The sequence below is a fragment of the Brachypodium distachyon genome, chromosome 3, assembly GCF_000005505.3.
Source record: "Brachypodium distachyon strain Bd21 chromosome 3, Brachypodium_distachyon_v3.0, whole genome shotgun sequence".
Classification (NCBI taxonomy): Eukaryota; Viridiplantae; Streptophyta; class Magnoliopsida; order Poales; family Poaceae; genus Brachypodium; species Brachypodium distachyon.
The window spans coordinates 19,778,942-19,792,204 of record NC_016133.3 but is presented as its reverse complement, the minus strand read 5'-3'; the positions used below and the strand labels follow the sequence as shown (position 1 = coordinate 19,792,204).

Below are 13,263 nucleotides of genomic sequence, written 5' to 3'. Positions count from 1 at the left end.
TATTCTGTCAATGATTTTCTCTACCTGCATTCATGGAAATTTACTGTTCTTGACCAATTTTAACATCTATAGTGTATGTCATTATGTAAACTGCAAGGATATTACCCAAGTTTTTCAGGTAACTAGAATTGGTAAAGGTTTTATTTTCTTACATCAGTTGGAAATTTCATCAAACTTTTTTTCTCACAAAAATAAGACATAGGTTGAGGGGTCGTGTTGGTAAAATTGTGTTCAAAACCGTGCATATCAATCTTATGTTTCGTACCCTAATAAGCGATATGATTTTCCTCTTGATTTTTGTATGCCAATTAACGTGTATACACGTATAAGTGATCAGCTTATAAGTTATACATCTTGGCACGCATGTCCAAAACGAACACAAAAATGTATCGATCAATCTTGAGATTTGCTTCACGTGGGCTGCTATATGTCCAAGCGCTGGTAACAGCTACACCCTCTGATCCATAACATACTAAATTCCTGACACTTATTATGGATCGGAGTGAGTAGATAATTAGGGCAACAAATTTTCAAAGAGACCTACTCAATTTTCAGCATCAAATGACTATACAAAAGTACACATGGTACAAATGCAACATAAGTGTCAAAAAGGTCTTTTAAGTAACATAAGCAGTTACAATTACTGTCACTTGAAAGAAAACAGAAGGGTCAGAATTTTGTCTCAATAAATTAAATCCCATTAACTCGGACATGAACAATGCAACTCCACATAGACCAAACCATCGGTGATTCCAAAACAAAATAAAAACGGTATCACAAAGGAACCTGACTAATTTGCATACGCAGGGCAAAAAAGGAGTCACTGCAGACAAACAACAATAATTTATACCTTATCCTTCATTCAACTCGTGTATCTGAGCATCTGGTTGATGTACTTAACAATCCTCGACTGGCACTCATTACAGGAAGAGAACACTACGGGTCAACTTTAGGGGGCTTTTGTTAACATAAATATTTGTTAACATACCTGATCACTTGAAAAAATAAAAGAGAGACATATGAAAACTATTACCTTTTCATTGATGAAGACCTGACCAATATCCATATAATATCCATACCATTTGTTTTTCCATTCTTCGGCAGCAAAGTTACATATGAGCACTTCCTCTTGAACTCAATATTTCCTTGCCCTCTCCGTTTCCAGAAAAAATTCCCTTACCCTCTCGAACATAGCAGCTGCAAAGTCCATGTTAATTCTAGCATCGTTTCGGATCTAGCAGCTGTGAAAAATTTCCCTTACCCTCTCGAACATAGCAGCTGCAAAGTCAATGTTAATTCTAGCGTTTGAATTCATCGTTTCGGATCTAGCAGTTGTGAAATTTGTAACTCAACATTCTAGTTTTTGCGCCTGATGCAGCAAAGGCAAAACTTGCTGTGACTTGGGGTTCCAGCCTTCCTGGTGATGTTGAAAAAATATGTACCTGCAGAGTGCAGACCTTCCTTGTTTCAAATATGCTCTCCCCAAATTTGTTCCAAGGATGCTAGAATTCTGAGCTCCTTTGCTTTGCTGTCAAACTAACTGGTATTCTTTGGGCGCTTGTTAGCCCTTGCAAAAACTTTAAGCATAAGATTTTAGAAGGAAATCATTTCAATTATTCACAACAATTAGGGTGGATGTCCACCTGAAACTGAAAAAATGATGTTTCTCAATACACGAGGTGTGAAAAAGTTGGGTTTTTTTCATGCAGGCACAGACATCATGCTAACATGTCTCTTGTAAATTTTGGGGAATAACAATATATGACTGCTACTTGTGGGTAAGGATAAAATAAGGAAAAGGTGGAGCTGAAATTGGTTAGGCAACTGGGAATGCAGACATGGATAGCAGGGTGACACATCGTCGTGTACAATGGTTGATAAGATATCTTAGCCATCCAACGTCAATTAAAAAAGACAATAAAACATGTTGGACAATGAGTTATCTCTTAGTGTTCTATCTTAAAATTAATGTTTAGATGAATAAAATTAACTAAATAAATGTTAAAAAAAAGGTGAAACCTAGTACAATGATAAATTTGACTTATCTTTGCCTTATCATTCTTGCGAAGAGATCATCTTTTAATTAAGAGAAGGCTTGTGACTTTTTTTCATTTCTCTCTTCTACATCAGATTTTATCCTCCGTGGCATCGCTGACATCGTCCCCATTGTACATGCCCTCGCGGGCCCTCTTCTCACCTTTGCCTTTGCTATCATATCACAATCATCACAGGTACAATTAAGCACACACAAAAATCTGATCTTTCTCAGCAGAAACTGTAGTTACCACACATCTAGGGAATGTATCTAATAAGTTTTCCTCAAAAGACATTGACAATGAAAAGATTGAGCCATGCCATGATGTGTGCAGCAAAGAAGAGGAACAACAATTCCAGGACAAGCCCAACCACGCACGGAAGACGCTTAGTCGGGCATGCATGCCTGCCAACCACACATGAGAATGGCAATTTTGGGGATGAGTTCATACAGCTTGTACCAACAAATCAGGTAAAGAACCAAGGCTCTTAATAAGTACATACAATCATCACGGTTTCAATTCAATAGCATCACCTCAATCAACAATAAGACGACCATCATCCAACTAAAAAGAAAAGGGGAAGAAAGAAAATCAAAAGCCTCAACCATATCCTAGCAAAAATTTGGCAGCGTGTTGGCCACCAATAGCCGAATCAATAGTGTAGCAGCTAGCTTCTTCCGTCGAATCGCAGGAAGAAGACGAAAAGAAAAAGGAATCCCCTGAGGAAGGAAACAGAGGCGGTCGGTCGAACAACAGGCGTCTTCAGCGGTGGGCGGTGACGAGCGTCTCGATGAACCGCAGGCCGTCGAATCGGGGCGCGAACTTGCCGTCGCGGCCGCTCTCCCCCGCCGACGAAGAGGATCCCTGCAAAAGAAGAGCAAATCAGTTCAACAAGTCGTCGCCGTGATCCCAAATCAAGGCCTAATTGCTATATATGCTCCCTGCCGCGCAAGGGTTCTTTGGAGGGGAAGAGATTCAGGGAGAAGACGAGAGAAGAAGCGATCCGCGCTCGCACGTACCTGTTGGTGCTGCTGCCTGAAGAAGAAGCCGTCGCATCTGCCGACGACGACCGGCGCCGTCGGGGCGCAGTCGCACGCGAGGAGCTCGGCGCCGGAGGCCACGGCGACGGCGGCGGCGGACGCTACGGCGGCGGCGATCCCCCACATCATGGCAGGCAGATCCGCTCTCCTCTCTCCTCCGCGTCAGGCAAGCTGGGGCTAGCTGGGAGGGAGAAGGGGAGGTGTGAACGCTGGCAGCGGCTCGCGGAGACCCTCAGATGTCAGGCTGGAACCGTGCCGTCGGGCGTCGGCTAGCCGCGTATTTTATATAGGAGGGCGTGTAGGGGCCGGATTTTTGCAGAGCGGAATTTAACCAGATTGGAAGTCCGGAGCCGCGCCCGCCCGTGGTGGCTGGGGCCCGCGCGGTCGGTGCGGGCGGCGGCCGAACCGACTGGCTGAAATCGCGCAAACGTGCGTGAGAGTTTGGACGGACGGTATCGGACTTGGACGCAGGATGGACGGATGGATATTCCGTGCTCCGACTTGAAAGCATCGGTGACGCGTATCTTTCGCTCTTCAGTTTTTGTATGTACAGTATATGCGTTTAAACTGGTTTTACAGGAAGAGTTTTTATCAGCAAAGTAAGAAAGCGTTTGCAAAATTGTAACGTGTTCGCCCTTCGGTCTCCTTAGACGAACGTTCTGCTGTCCGTCCAGTTAGAAAGAGCGTGTAGTTTTAAAAACTGGACCGGTGATCAAACCGTTGAGGCACATGGTTCAGGTTTTACCAGCCGAACTGCTAGTTCACCAATTCGCTGCCTGATTTTTAAGATATAAAATACTCCGTAATATATTTTGACATAAATGCGCGAAATAAAAAATGTATGCAAAAATTCAGACTTCGCAACATGAATAATAGTTCACATTATAATTTCACGGAGTGAATTGGGGTTTGACTGACGTTTCCAAAGTTACCTCTACATTTTTCACACAAAAAATAAATCTCACAAGGAGTAACATCAAAAACCATCCGGTTCAGAAGTTTTTTCATAGATTCCGGTTTTCCCATTTTTATTCCGGTTTGGTGGCGGGGGGCGGCCATGTGCACTTAACAGACTAGTGAAGTCTCTGGTTCCGGTTCAACCGGCGACCCGGTCTAGTTTTTAAAACTATGATCTTGTGGTAACTTTAATTCCGTGCATGGTCAACTCTAGTCTGCGTCAGTGACACCCTTTAGTAACTTGGGCTGGCAAATTTAACTCGTCGTGCGGCAGGGTTAGGGAGCGAACGTCCCCTCCCTATGTTTTCCCTTCAAATAAAGTACTTTTGTGTTAATTTTGGACATACAGAGTACAAAGTGAATTTTACCTATAAAAATCTAAGTAGAAACAATTATATACTGTTATGACTCTTTGTGACCCTAAAAGATAGGAAGTGGAAAGAAGTTAAGCGTTCTTGGATTGGCTGGTTAGGGAAGAAGGTTCACTTCTTATGTTTTTTTTTGTGGGTACACTTCTTATGTTTGTAGCGGCAGGTAATGACAACGGTACATTCGTGATGACTTAGTCAATCTCGATCAAGTGCATGGGTAAAGTTTCAAGACAAAACATGTGGTTTGGTGTTTCCCAAAACAAAGGGAACTTGATAAATTTTACTACTGTAACATAGATACCCATGCAAATGTGTGCATTATATGGTGTAAAATAGATTAACACAAGTATGCTCACGGATGCCCGGATACCAAAAGTGTAGGTTTTTCGAGGAACAACAAACTTATACGGCATGTTTGCAATGTGTAACATCGAAATAAGTGAGTTTATCGAAATAAGACCGGAAGCAACAGTTCAACTAAAAGAAGAGGACAAAGATTGATTGTTTTGAGAGTTCGAATCAACTTTGACACTTGTTGGTTGTTAAAATTCTTTTGGTGATTGGCACAATGTATGATCTCGGCCCAGGGTGCCATAGAATAGCTTAGTTGCGTGAACTTCGAGTTAGTGTTAGTCCGTGGGTTATTATTAGTTTTCGGGCGGCAAGTATGTGTTAGAACTATGAGTTAACTCTTGTGTTCATTTCATCATCTTTTAGTAATGGAACCTCATCTTCGGATTATATGAAAAAAACATAACTTTTTTTTAACGATGGAACTTGGCAGTAGTTTGGTGGTTTCTAATGTAATAGAAATCAACCAAACCTAACCTAACATATGTTACCGAGAACTAGCACGCCTTTGGTCGGCAGCCAAACATACTTTCAGAACAAGCAAAAATTAATCCTGGCTTAATCATGAGCCGCCCATACGGTTCAACGCGATCAAACACGCCCTGCTCCGTCGAGCACCACCAAGAGCGGAGAGCCCAGGATGATGGAAGAGACCAGCACCGAATATGCGGCGCGTGATGCATCTTTATCTCTTGGAAAGGATAGCGATCGAAGGAGAAAAGGAGGGAAATGTTTTTATTCGAATGGCTGAGAGCGTCGCGTGGGGAGCAAGCAGAGCACGAAGCCTGGGGAGGAGGCATCCATTCGTTTCCCGGTTGTGCCGTTCTAGTCACCACTGCACGCAAGCGATCGCGTAGCGGCATGCAGACGTGACGGCCAGCCAAAGGGAAATGAATAGTGACGTGGAAAACGAAGCTCTTACGTTGGATTTAATATCGTTTCTGTACTCGCATGGACCCATGTAATTAAATAGTGACGTGGCATGAACCGTGCGGCCCGATGCACTTGCTGTGTGTGTCATGGCTTTTGCCTGTGACGACTTGTCGATTGCTGGTTTGTTTGGATGCGCTTTCCGCTGCTTTTAATCGTATTCATTGATAGAGGCAGTGCGTGCAGAATATACCGTCTCGTTTCTTTTCGTCTTCCTGTGCGTCAAGTAGGATAAAAAAACCAGGGTCACTTGCCCAGATATGCCACCGGATTATCCTATTTTGTGTTCCATACTGTTTCTTTTCGCCTTTCTCCCTGACACCGGCAAAGCTGTGCTTTGGGTCATGTTTCTTTTTGTTTCGCCAAAAATAAGTTGGTCCAGACTCCAGAGAAGTAAAAGTGAGTGAACGAGAAATAAGATGAAGTCGGAGGAGGGAAACTGTGCGTACGTGGACAGCACAGTGTACACGATAGAGAACACGGACGAAGAGATGACGCCCCGAGGGAATCTGTATTCGTTCATTCACACGGACTCATGAAGGTGTAGAACATCTTCACCACGCTCCTAAACAAGGCCTCTCCTCAATTTTTTAAAATCCAACCCAAAAAATCGTCTTCAGCAGATTCCTACTCGGGCCTCTAAAATAGGAAGGCCTCTAGAAACACACCTCTGGTCCTCGTTTCTCAGGGCTCCCTAGGAGGCCTCTATCTCTCTTTATTTCGCATACTCTCCTCCTCCCGTGCGCGTTTGCTTCTCCCGTGCACGTTTGCTTCTCCCGCCATTTCCGCCGCCCTCGATCTCCTGCCGTGCCGCGGCCCTTGCCCACCCGACGCGCCGCCCTTCTCGACCCCAGTGCCGCCCCCGTCGACCGCGGCCGTCGCCGCCCTCGACCCCGGCGCCACCGCCGCCTCCCTCACCCAACGCCACCGCCACGACCCGCCGCGCCACCCTCGGCCCTCCCGCAATGCCGCCTCCCGTTGACCCCGACGCTGCCGCCTCGACCCGCCGCGCGGCCGCCTCCCCTCGACCCCGCCAGCACCGCCGCCGCCCCTCGACCCCAGTGCCACCGCCACGACCCGCTGCGCCGCCCTCGCCCTCCCGCAACGCCGCCTTCGTTCCCCTCGCCCGCTGCTCCCGTCCGACTCGGCCAGGTGAAATTTCTATCTTTGTTTTTCAATATGTGTGTGTGTAACTAAATTCATATGTATGTGAATGAATGGATATAGATGAATAAATTCAAGGCTACATTGTTCAATTTTTGCAGATGGACAGCCCTAGTGATGATGAACTTGAGCAATGGTTGGAGGAAGAGGAGGAGATTGCTGCTGCTGATTATGATATGTACATCTCCATTGCTCTTCTTGCCGAAGCCGAGGAAGAGGAAAAGAGGAACAAGAAGAAGCGGCGTGGAGCAATACCGGGGCGTACAGTGGTTCCAAGGGACAGGTTTGGTTCCAACTTGCGCATTGTGGCCCAGTATTTTGCAAATCCTCCAGTGTACAATGACAAGTTCTTTAGGAGGAGGTTTAGAATGTCCAAGAATCTTTTCTTGCGCATTGTGGATGAGGTTGAGAGCCATGATGATTACTTCAGGCAGAGGGCAAACGCAGTAGGTCTTCTTGGGGCGACTCTAGTTCAGAAGATTGTTGGTGTGTTTTGCATGCTTGCATATGGTGTTCCAGCTGATAATGTTGATGATGTTGTGAGCCTTGCCGAGAGCACTATGAATGAAGCATTCAAGCACTTTGTGAGGGCTGTGGTTGAGAAATTTGGAGAGCAATACTTGAGGGCACCTACGGTGGATGACACAAAACGTTTATTTGTTATGAACAAGGCTAGAGGATTTCCAGGTATGCTTGGTTGTGTTGATTGTATGCACTGGAGGTGGAAGAATTGCCCAACAGCTTGAAAGGGATGTACTCAGGACATGTGGATGGTTCACCAATGATCCTTGAAGCCGTTACATCACAAGACTTGTGGATATGGCACTTTTTCTTTGGTCTCCCAGGTTCTCTAAATGACATCAATGTTCTGCAACGATCACCATTGACGAGGGGCTACCTCGGCATACCCAAAGTAGAGGGTTTTCGACTAGGCAGAGCACGGGTGTGTGTTGGTGATTCCATCGGCTAATAAGGACACATGGGGCACGATTTACCCAGGTCCAGGGCACTCGGAAGGTAATACCCCTACGTCCTACTTGTCTGATCAGTATTGATGAAGAGATTACAAGGTTAGCATGGAGGCGTGTATGAGAGATGAGATCTGTCTGGCTGGCTCTGTCCTCCCCGGCTCCCCCATCTAGGCCTTTATATAGCAGGCTAGGTCTCGGGTGTAGAGTACGGGTCGGTTACAATTAGAGATAAACCCTGATTTGGTTTCCTTATTTGTTATTTGTCTTGAGCCGCAAGCCGAGATAGTTGGGCTTCCGAGTGGACCCCCTGTTGAGCCGTAGCAGGTATACCAAAGGTGAGGATCCGATGGATCATTACCTCGTCAGTTAGCCCCCGAGTGCCTGGTCGAGTTGTAGACTCGAGTAGGTACTCAAGAAACAGCTGCAGACTCGGCAATGTGTCGAGCTGAAAACAATTTGCTTGACTCGGAAGTGCGTCGAGCTATGTCCCAGAGACAAAGGATAATTTCGACGGAATTCAGAAAAGCTTTGTGGGATGGTTGCGTAGCACGTCTGGAATACTCGACTGGTCAAGTCCAGTTAATTGCACCGGGGCAGAAACTTTGTTAGCATACATCAGCACTCGCGTCCCCAGGCTCAAGCCTGGATAACTGGCGGTATTCAAGTCAAACCTGCTGGGGGCTTTACAGACTCGAAATCCAGTACCGTGGGGTAATCAACCGACGCGTCCGTCGGGATCTTCATCATGCTGCGGGCATGGATAAACTGGAAGTGCCTGACGGCGCTGATTTCCAGGCCCAGTGGGAGCCACTGGGTCTTACCTTCACGCTATGAACGTGGCTTCGGGTGTTTTTCGCAGTCTGTGCGACCCGGGAAAACTGTAAAATGCCCACTGCCGGGTATGCTTCTGAATTTGTATCAGCGAGTGAGGCTTACCAAGGAGCGGACTTGACTTGGGCTCTGCCGATTGTTGGTGCAGATAATCTTGGTTGACTCTGTTGAGGACCCAAAGGACGGTGTAGCCGGCGGACCCGAAGGGCAGCGGGTTTGACGGACCCGAAGGGCGATGCAGCCGAAGTAACCGGGTTCGTGGCCAGCGCTCCCTGTGGGAGTAGCCCCCGAGTGTCTAGCCGAGTCGTAGACTCGGGTAGAGACTCTAAGTCACGGGCCACATATCGTGTAGTCGAGTCGGACGTAGCCGCACACCAAATGGCGTCGATGAGCGGCGAGTTGACGAATCTGCGAGTCGAACAGACGCGATGAGCACGCTCGGTGGGAGTAGCCCTGAGGCTATGGTTGACTGCTGGTAGTCAAGCATAGGCTCAAATCTTCGTGGCCTTCGTGCCTGCCTTGACGTAAGCTGCAGCAAAACAGTTTAAAGTATACAGTTCTGATAGAATATCTCATTAGCTTATATTTATTATCTTAACAATGATTTTGTTATTTGATCGAGTTTGATGTGCTATCTCGTACGCAGGCCCTTTCGTTAGCCTGACGCCCGTCGTCTGTGTCCCATGCCAACCTGTCAGTTGGACTGCAACTGTGTTGGAGTTCATGGGTTCGATTCCGTAGGCAGAATCAGCTACTCGCGGCATGTTTGTTAGCACGTGGAGTCGAAGGTGTTTCGACTACGAGGATTCGGAAGTGCATCAAGTCGTCGTAGCCGAAGAGGGTCGACTATTCATAGTCGAGGGAGTTTTTGCTGTTCGATCAAAACGTGTCATGTTCGAAATTATGAAATAAATAACAATACTTATCTGCAAGATGTAGTTGTAGCAGTGTAACTTTCCGCGGCGCAGCCCCCAATTGTCGGGTGCGGCGGAAGTCATTTCGCATGCGGAGCGCAGCCCCCGAGTGTCAATTGTGGCTGCGGCAGCTTGGCATGTGTGGCGAAACCCCCGAGTGTTGGGTGTGGCCAAGGTGTTGTGGCCTGTACGGTGCAACCCCCGAGTGTCGTTGGGTGCGGCTGATGGAATCGACGAGACCAACACGGAGGACGGAGTCGGCGATGCACGGACGTAATCGACGCTGCGTGGGGAGTCGATGTGGAGGACGGAGTCGACGAGACGGTGGAGCCGAGTCGGACGTTAGGTCGGACGGAGTCGTCGCGGCATGGACGGCGCCGATGCGGCGCACGGAGACGGGCGGAGTCATGTCGGATGGGGTCGACGCGACTGACGGATGACTTCATGCTGTCTTTTTTTGCTTTCGTAGATGAAAAACATGAAAAAAAATGTGTGTGAAGTAATCAGAACTCGAGGTAGAGTTAGAATTTTTGGTGGACGACAGCGTCGAATGTCCGTGACGTGCTTAGGCGCTGGGTCGCTTCTTCGGAGGACACGCGCGTGCCCATGCTACATGCTGAACGTGATTTTCATTTTTCCTTTTCCTGATTGGTTCTGCTTGACTGATGTTGTAAGCTCAACAACCTGCATTCATACGATAAAGAATTCTCCGCCTACTTGCGGACTGCATGCGGAATAAGGAAATAAAGATGAAAAGTTTTTTGGTGTTTTAGGACTTTCCTTTCTTCTTAGATTTGATTGGACGGAGAATCAGGCAGCAGCTGCATGCGGCCAATTTTTCTTATTTTCTTTGTTTCCTCCTGCGATTTAATCCCAACCGGAGAACAACCTGCTCACGTGTACCTATACACAGCAAATCAATTAGCGTGATTAATTGGAAACTGATTTCTTTCGATCTGATCCCAAGGGCGCCGATCTGGTCGGGTGTCCGTGTCACGTGGGCGTGCAGCCTTAGTTTCCTATACGGTAAAAACCTGCATGCGAACAGATTAGAAATTTTTTTGAAAAAAGAAAGGAAATCTTAACAGTCAAGGATAGGCTTTCTTTGTGATTCGTGGATGTCGTTTGGAGCCCATGCAACTGCTTCTCGCGTGATGGAAATTTTCACGGGCACCGGCGATGCAGTCCGTGTGCGGTTGCCGGTGAAATAGATGTGCAGCCGCACTGCGTTGGTCTCCAGCTTGCCGGCGGACGCGGAGTGAAGCTGAAGGAGCCGAGACAGATCGGTTCCTCCAGAGCCGGCGAGTTGCTGATCGGTGACGATGAGGCCGCCCGAATCGTAAAATCCAACACACTTCTTTCCCACGGTCGGCGCCAATGACGAGGGGCTACCTCGGCATATCCAAAGTAGAGGGTTTTGTGACTAGTGAGAATACGAGTGTGCGTTGGTGATTCCATCGGCTAATAAGGACACATGGGGCACGATTTACCCAAGTTCAGAACCCTCGGAAGGTAATACCCCTACGTCCTGCTTGTCTGATCAGTATTGATGAAGAGATTACAAGGTTGGCATGAAAGCGTGTATGAGAGATGAGATCTGTCTGTTTGGCTCTGTCCTCTCAGGCTCCCCCACCTAGTACTTTATATATGAGGCTAGGTCTCGGATGTAGAGTCCAGATCGGTTACAATTAGAGATAAATCCTGATTTTGTTTCCTTATTTGTTATTTGTCTTGAGCCGCAAACCGAGGTAGTTGGACTTCCGAGTGGACCCCCTGTTGGGCCGTAGCAGGTATACCAAAGGTGAAAACCCGATGGGTCATTCCCTCGTCAACCATTGTTTCAACGTCTTACATCAGGGACATCTCCGGAGGTAGAGTATGAGGTTAATGGTAACAAGTATATCATGGGGTACTACCTTGCCGATGGCATCTACCCTTCATGGGCTACTTTTGTGAAGACCATATCTTGTCCACAGGTAATAAGAAGAAGCATTTTGCAAAGGTGCAAGAAGCTGTGAGGAAGGATGTGGAGAGAGCATTTGGTGTTCTACATATTCGTTTTGCAATGGTGAGGGGTCCTGCAAGATGGTGGGACCCGGATACTCTTTGGTACATCATGACCGCTTGCGTCATTCTGCATAACATGATCATTGACGATGAGCGAGGTGAGTAGGAGGAGTTCGACTATGATCAAGAGGATACAGAGGTGCTGAATCAAGAGGACTATGGGTACCGAGATCCACTTCTACTAGAGGAGTTCTTGGCGATTCATAGGGGCATTAAAAATAGGCAAACACACGAATAACTGAGAGATGATCTTGTCGAGCATCTGTGGGAGTTGCATAGTTCTCAGTAGTTGTGTCATGCGATATTTCATATTATGGTGTTTGTTTGAACTATGTTTGATGTTCGCATTATTGTTTGCACTACTTTTGTTACTACTGTCGGCAATTTCCATCTTTGAATAATTCAAAATTATATTCAAAATGTGTGGTTTGAAATAATGTATTTGAATATGGTTGAAATCCATGTGTTGGACTTATGTATGTTTGAATTATTGTGTGGTCAAACTATGGATACACATAGAGCTCATGTAAAAATGATGGTCAAAAGAAATAGGGGCTGGAGTTTAGGGGGTACTGCTGAAGCTCGAGTTAAAATAGGGGATAAAATTTTTAGGGGCAACCCCTAAACAACAAATGGGGGCCATGTTTTAAGAGCCACTGCTGAAGATGCTAATAGCATTACCAACAGACTACCTAAATGTGAGCTCCTAAATCTTCATACGGGGACTCCCTAGTATAGATTCCCTTCCCAAATTTGTCATCTTCCCAGCAGACTACCCAAATCTCACCCCCTATAATTCATTCATTCATATTTAATTCATATGCTTCAACCGTTTTTGTAAAAAATCTATATTTCAAACGACTTGACTTGAAATTATATATTTGAAACGCTTATAATTTAAATCGAATAGTTTTATTTTAATATTCATTTAAGTAAATAAGCAATCGAAACACACTAAAAAATTATAAGCAATTGTATGATCTGCTGCTATTTCTATGTACAACCAATTCTTCTTCCTGCTATTTCTCTCTGCAAAAAACGGAAATCCCCTGCTACATCTTGGCCGCCACCCTTCCCTGACCCTTCCCCAACACCGTCGGCCATCCAGCCCGCCCCGACCTCCGCCGCCCATACCGCCCGCCCCGGCCACGCTGGCACGCATCCCCCCGCCCCCGCCTGCCGCCCGTCTCACCTGCCCCCGCCCGCGCTGGCACGCATCGCCCCGCCCTCACCCGCCACCCATCCCGCCCGCCCTTTGCCTCGCGTGGATCGACAGCGCCGCCCCTGCCGCTCGCCTCTTCACTCGTTGCGCAGGGAGAAGGGAAAGGAAAGGGAAGGGAAGGGAGGAACGTACCTTGGCGGGAGGAGCGGGAAGAGGACCGATTCCGTTGGCGCAGCAACGATAGGGACTCCCGATCCGGCGGATGAATCTGGGGGCTCCCGATGGGGATTTGGGGACTGGCTAGGTTTAGGTAGTTGGATGGGTGTTCTGTTGGAGGGGCAGTTTTGCTGAAAAGCCCCAAATATAACTATAGGGAGTCATTTGAGTAGTCTGCTGGTGATGCTCTAACAAGCTTTCACTACTGGAGTACTGCGGATGTACCCAGTGTCCCTGTCGATGTTTTTTTTTA

The 13,263-nt window shown here is 47.0% G+C and overlaps 2 protein-coding genes across 2 annotated transcripts; one reads left to right on the top strand and one right to left on the bottom strand.

The window, feature by feature from the left end:
• Positions 1-2,457: 2,457 nt before the first annotated feature.
• On the bottom strand, positions 2,458-3,355 carry LOC100834724. Its single transcript, XM_003573663.4, has 2 exons — positions 3,056-3,355; positions 2,458-2,900 (listed from the first exon to the last, which is right to left on the bottom strand). Exons 1-2 carry the CDS (start codon positions 3,203-3,205, stop codon positions 2,799-2,801), a joined length of 252 nt encoding a protein of 83 aa, XP_003573711.1. The 5' UTR covers positions 3,206-3,355; the 3' UTR covers positions 2,458-2,798.
• Positions 3,356-6,950: 3,595 nt separating this feature from the next.
• LOC100831136 lies at positions 6,951-11,738 on the top strand. The gene is made up of 2 exons (XM_010238218.1): positions 6,951-7,536; positions 11,542-11,738. The coding sequence occupies exons 1-2, from the start codon at positions 6,951-6,953 to the stop codon at positions 11,736-11,738; spliced, it is 783 nt and encodes a 260-aa protein (XP_010236520.1).
• The last annotated feature ends 1,525 nt before the right edge of the window (positions 11,739-13,263 follow it).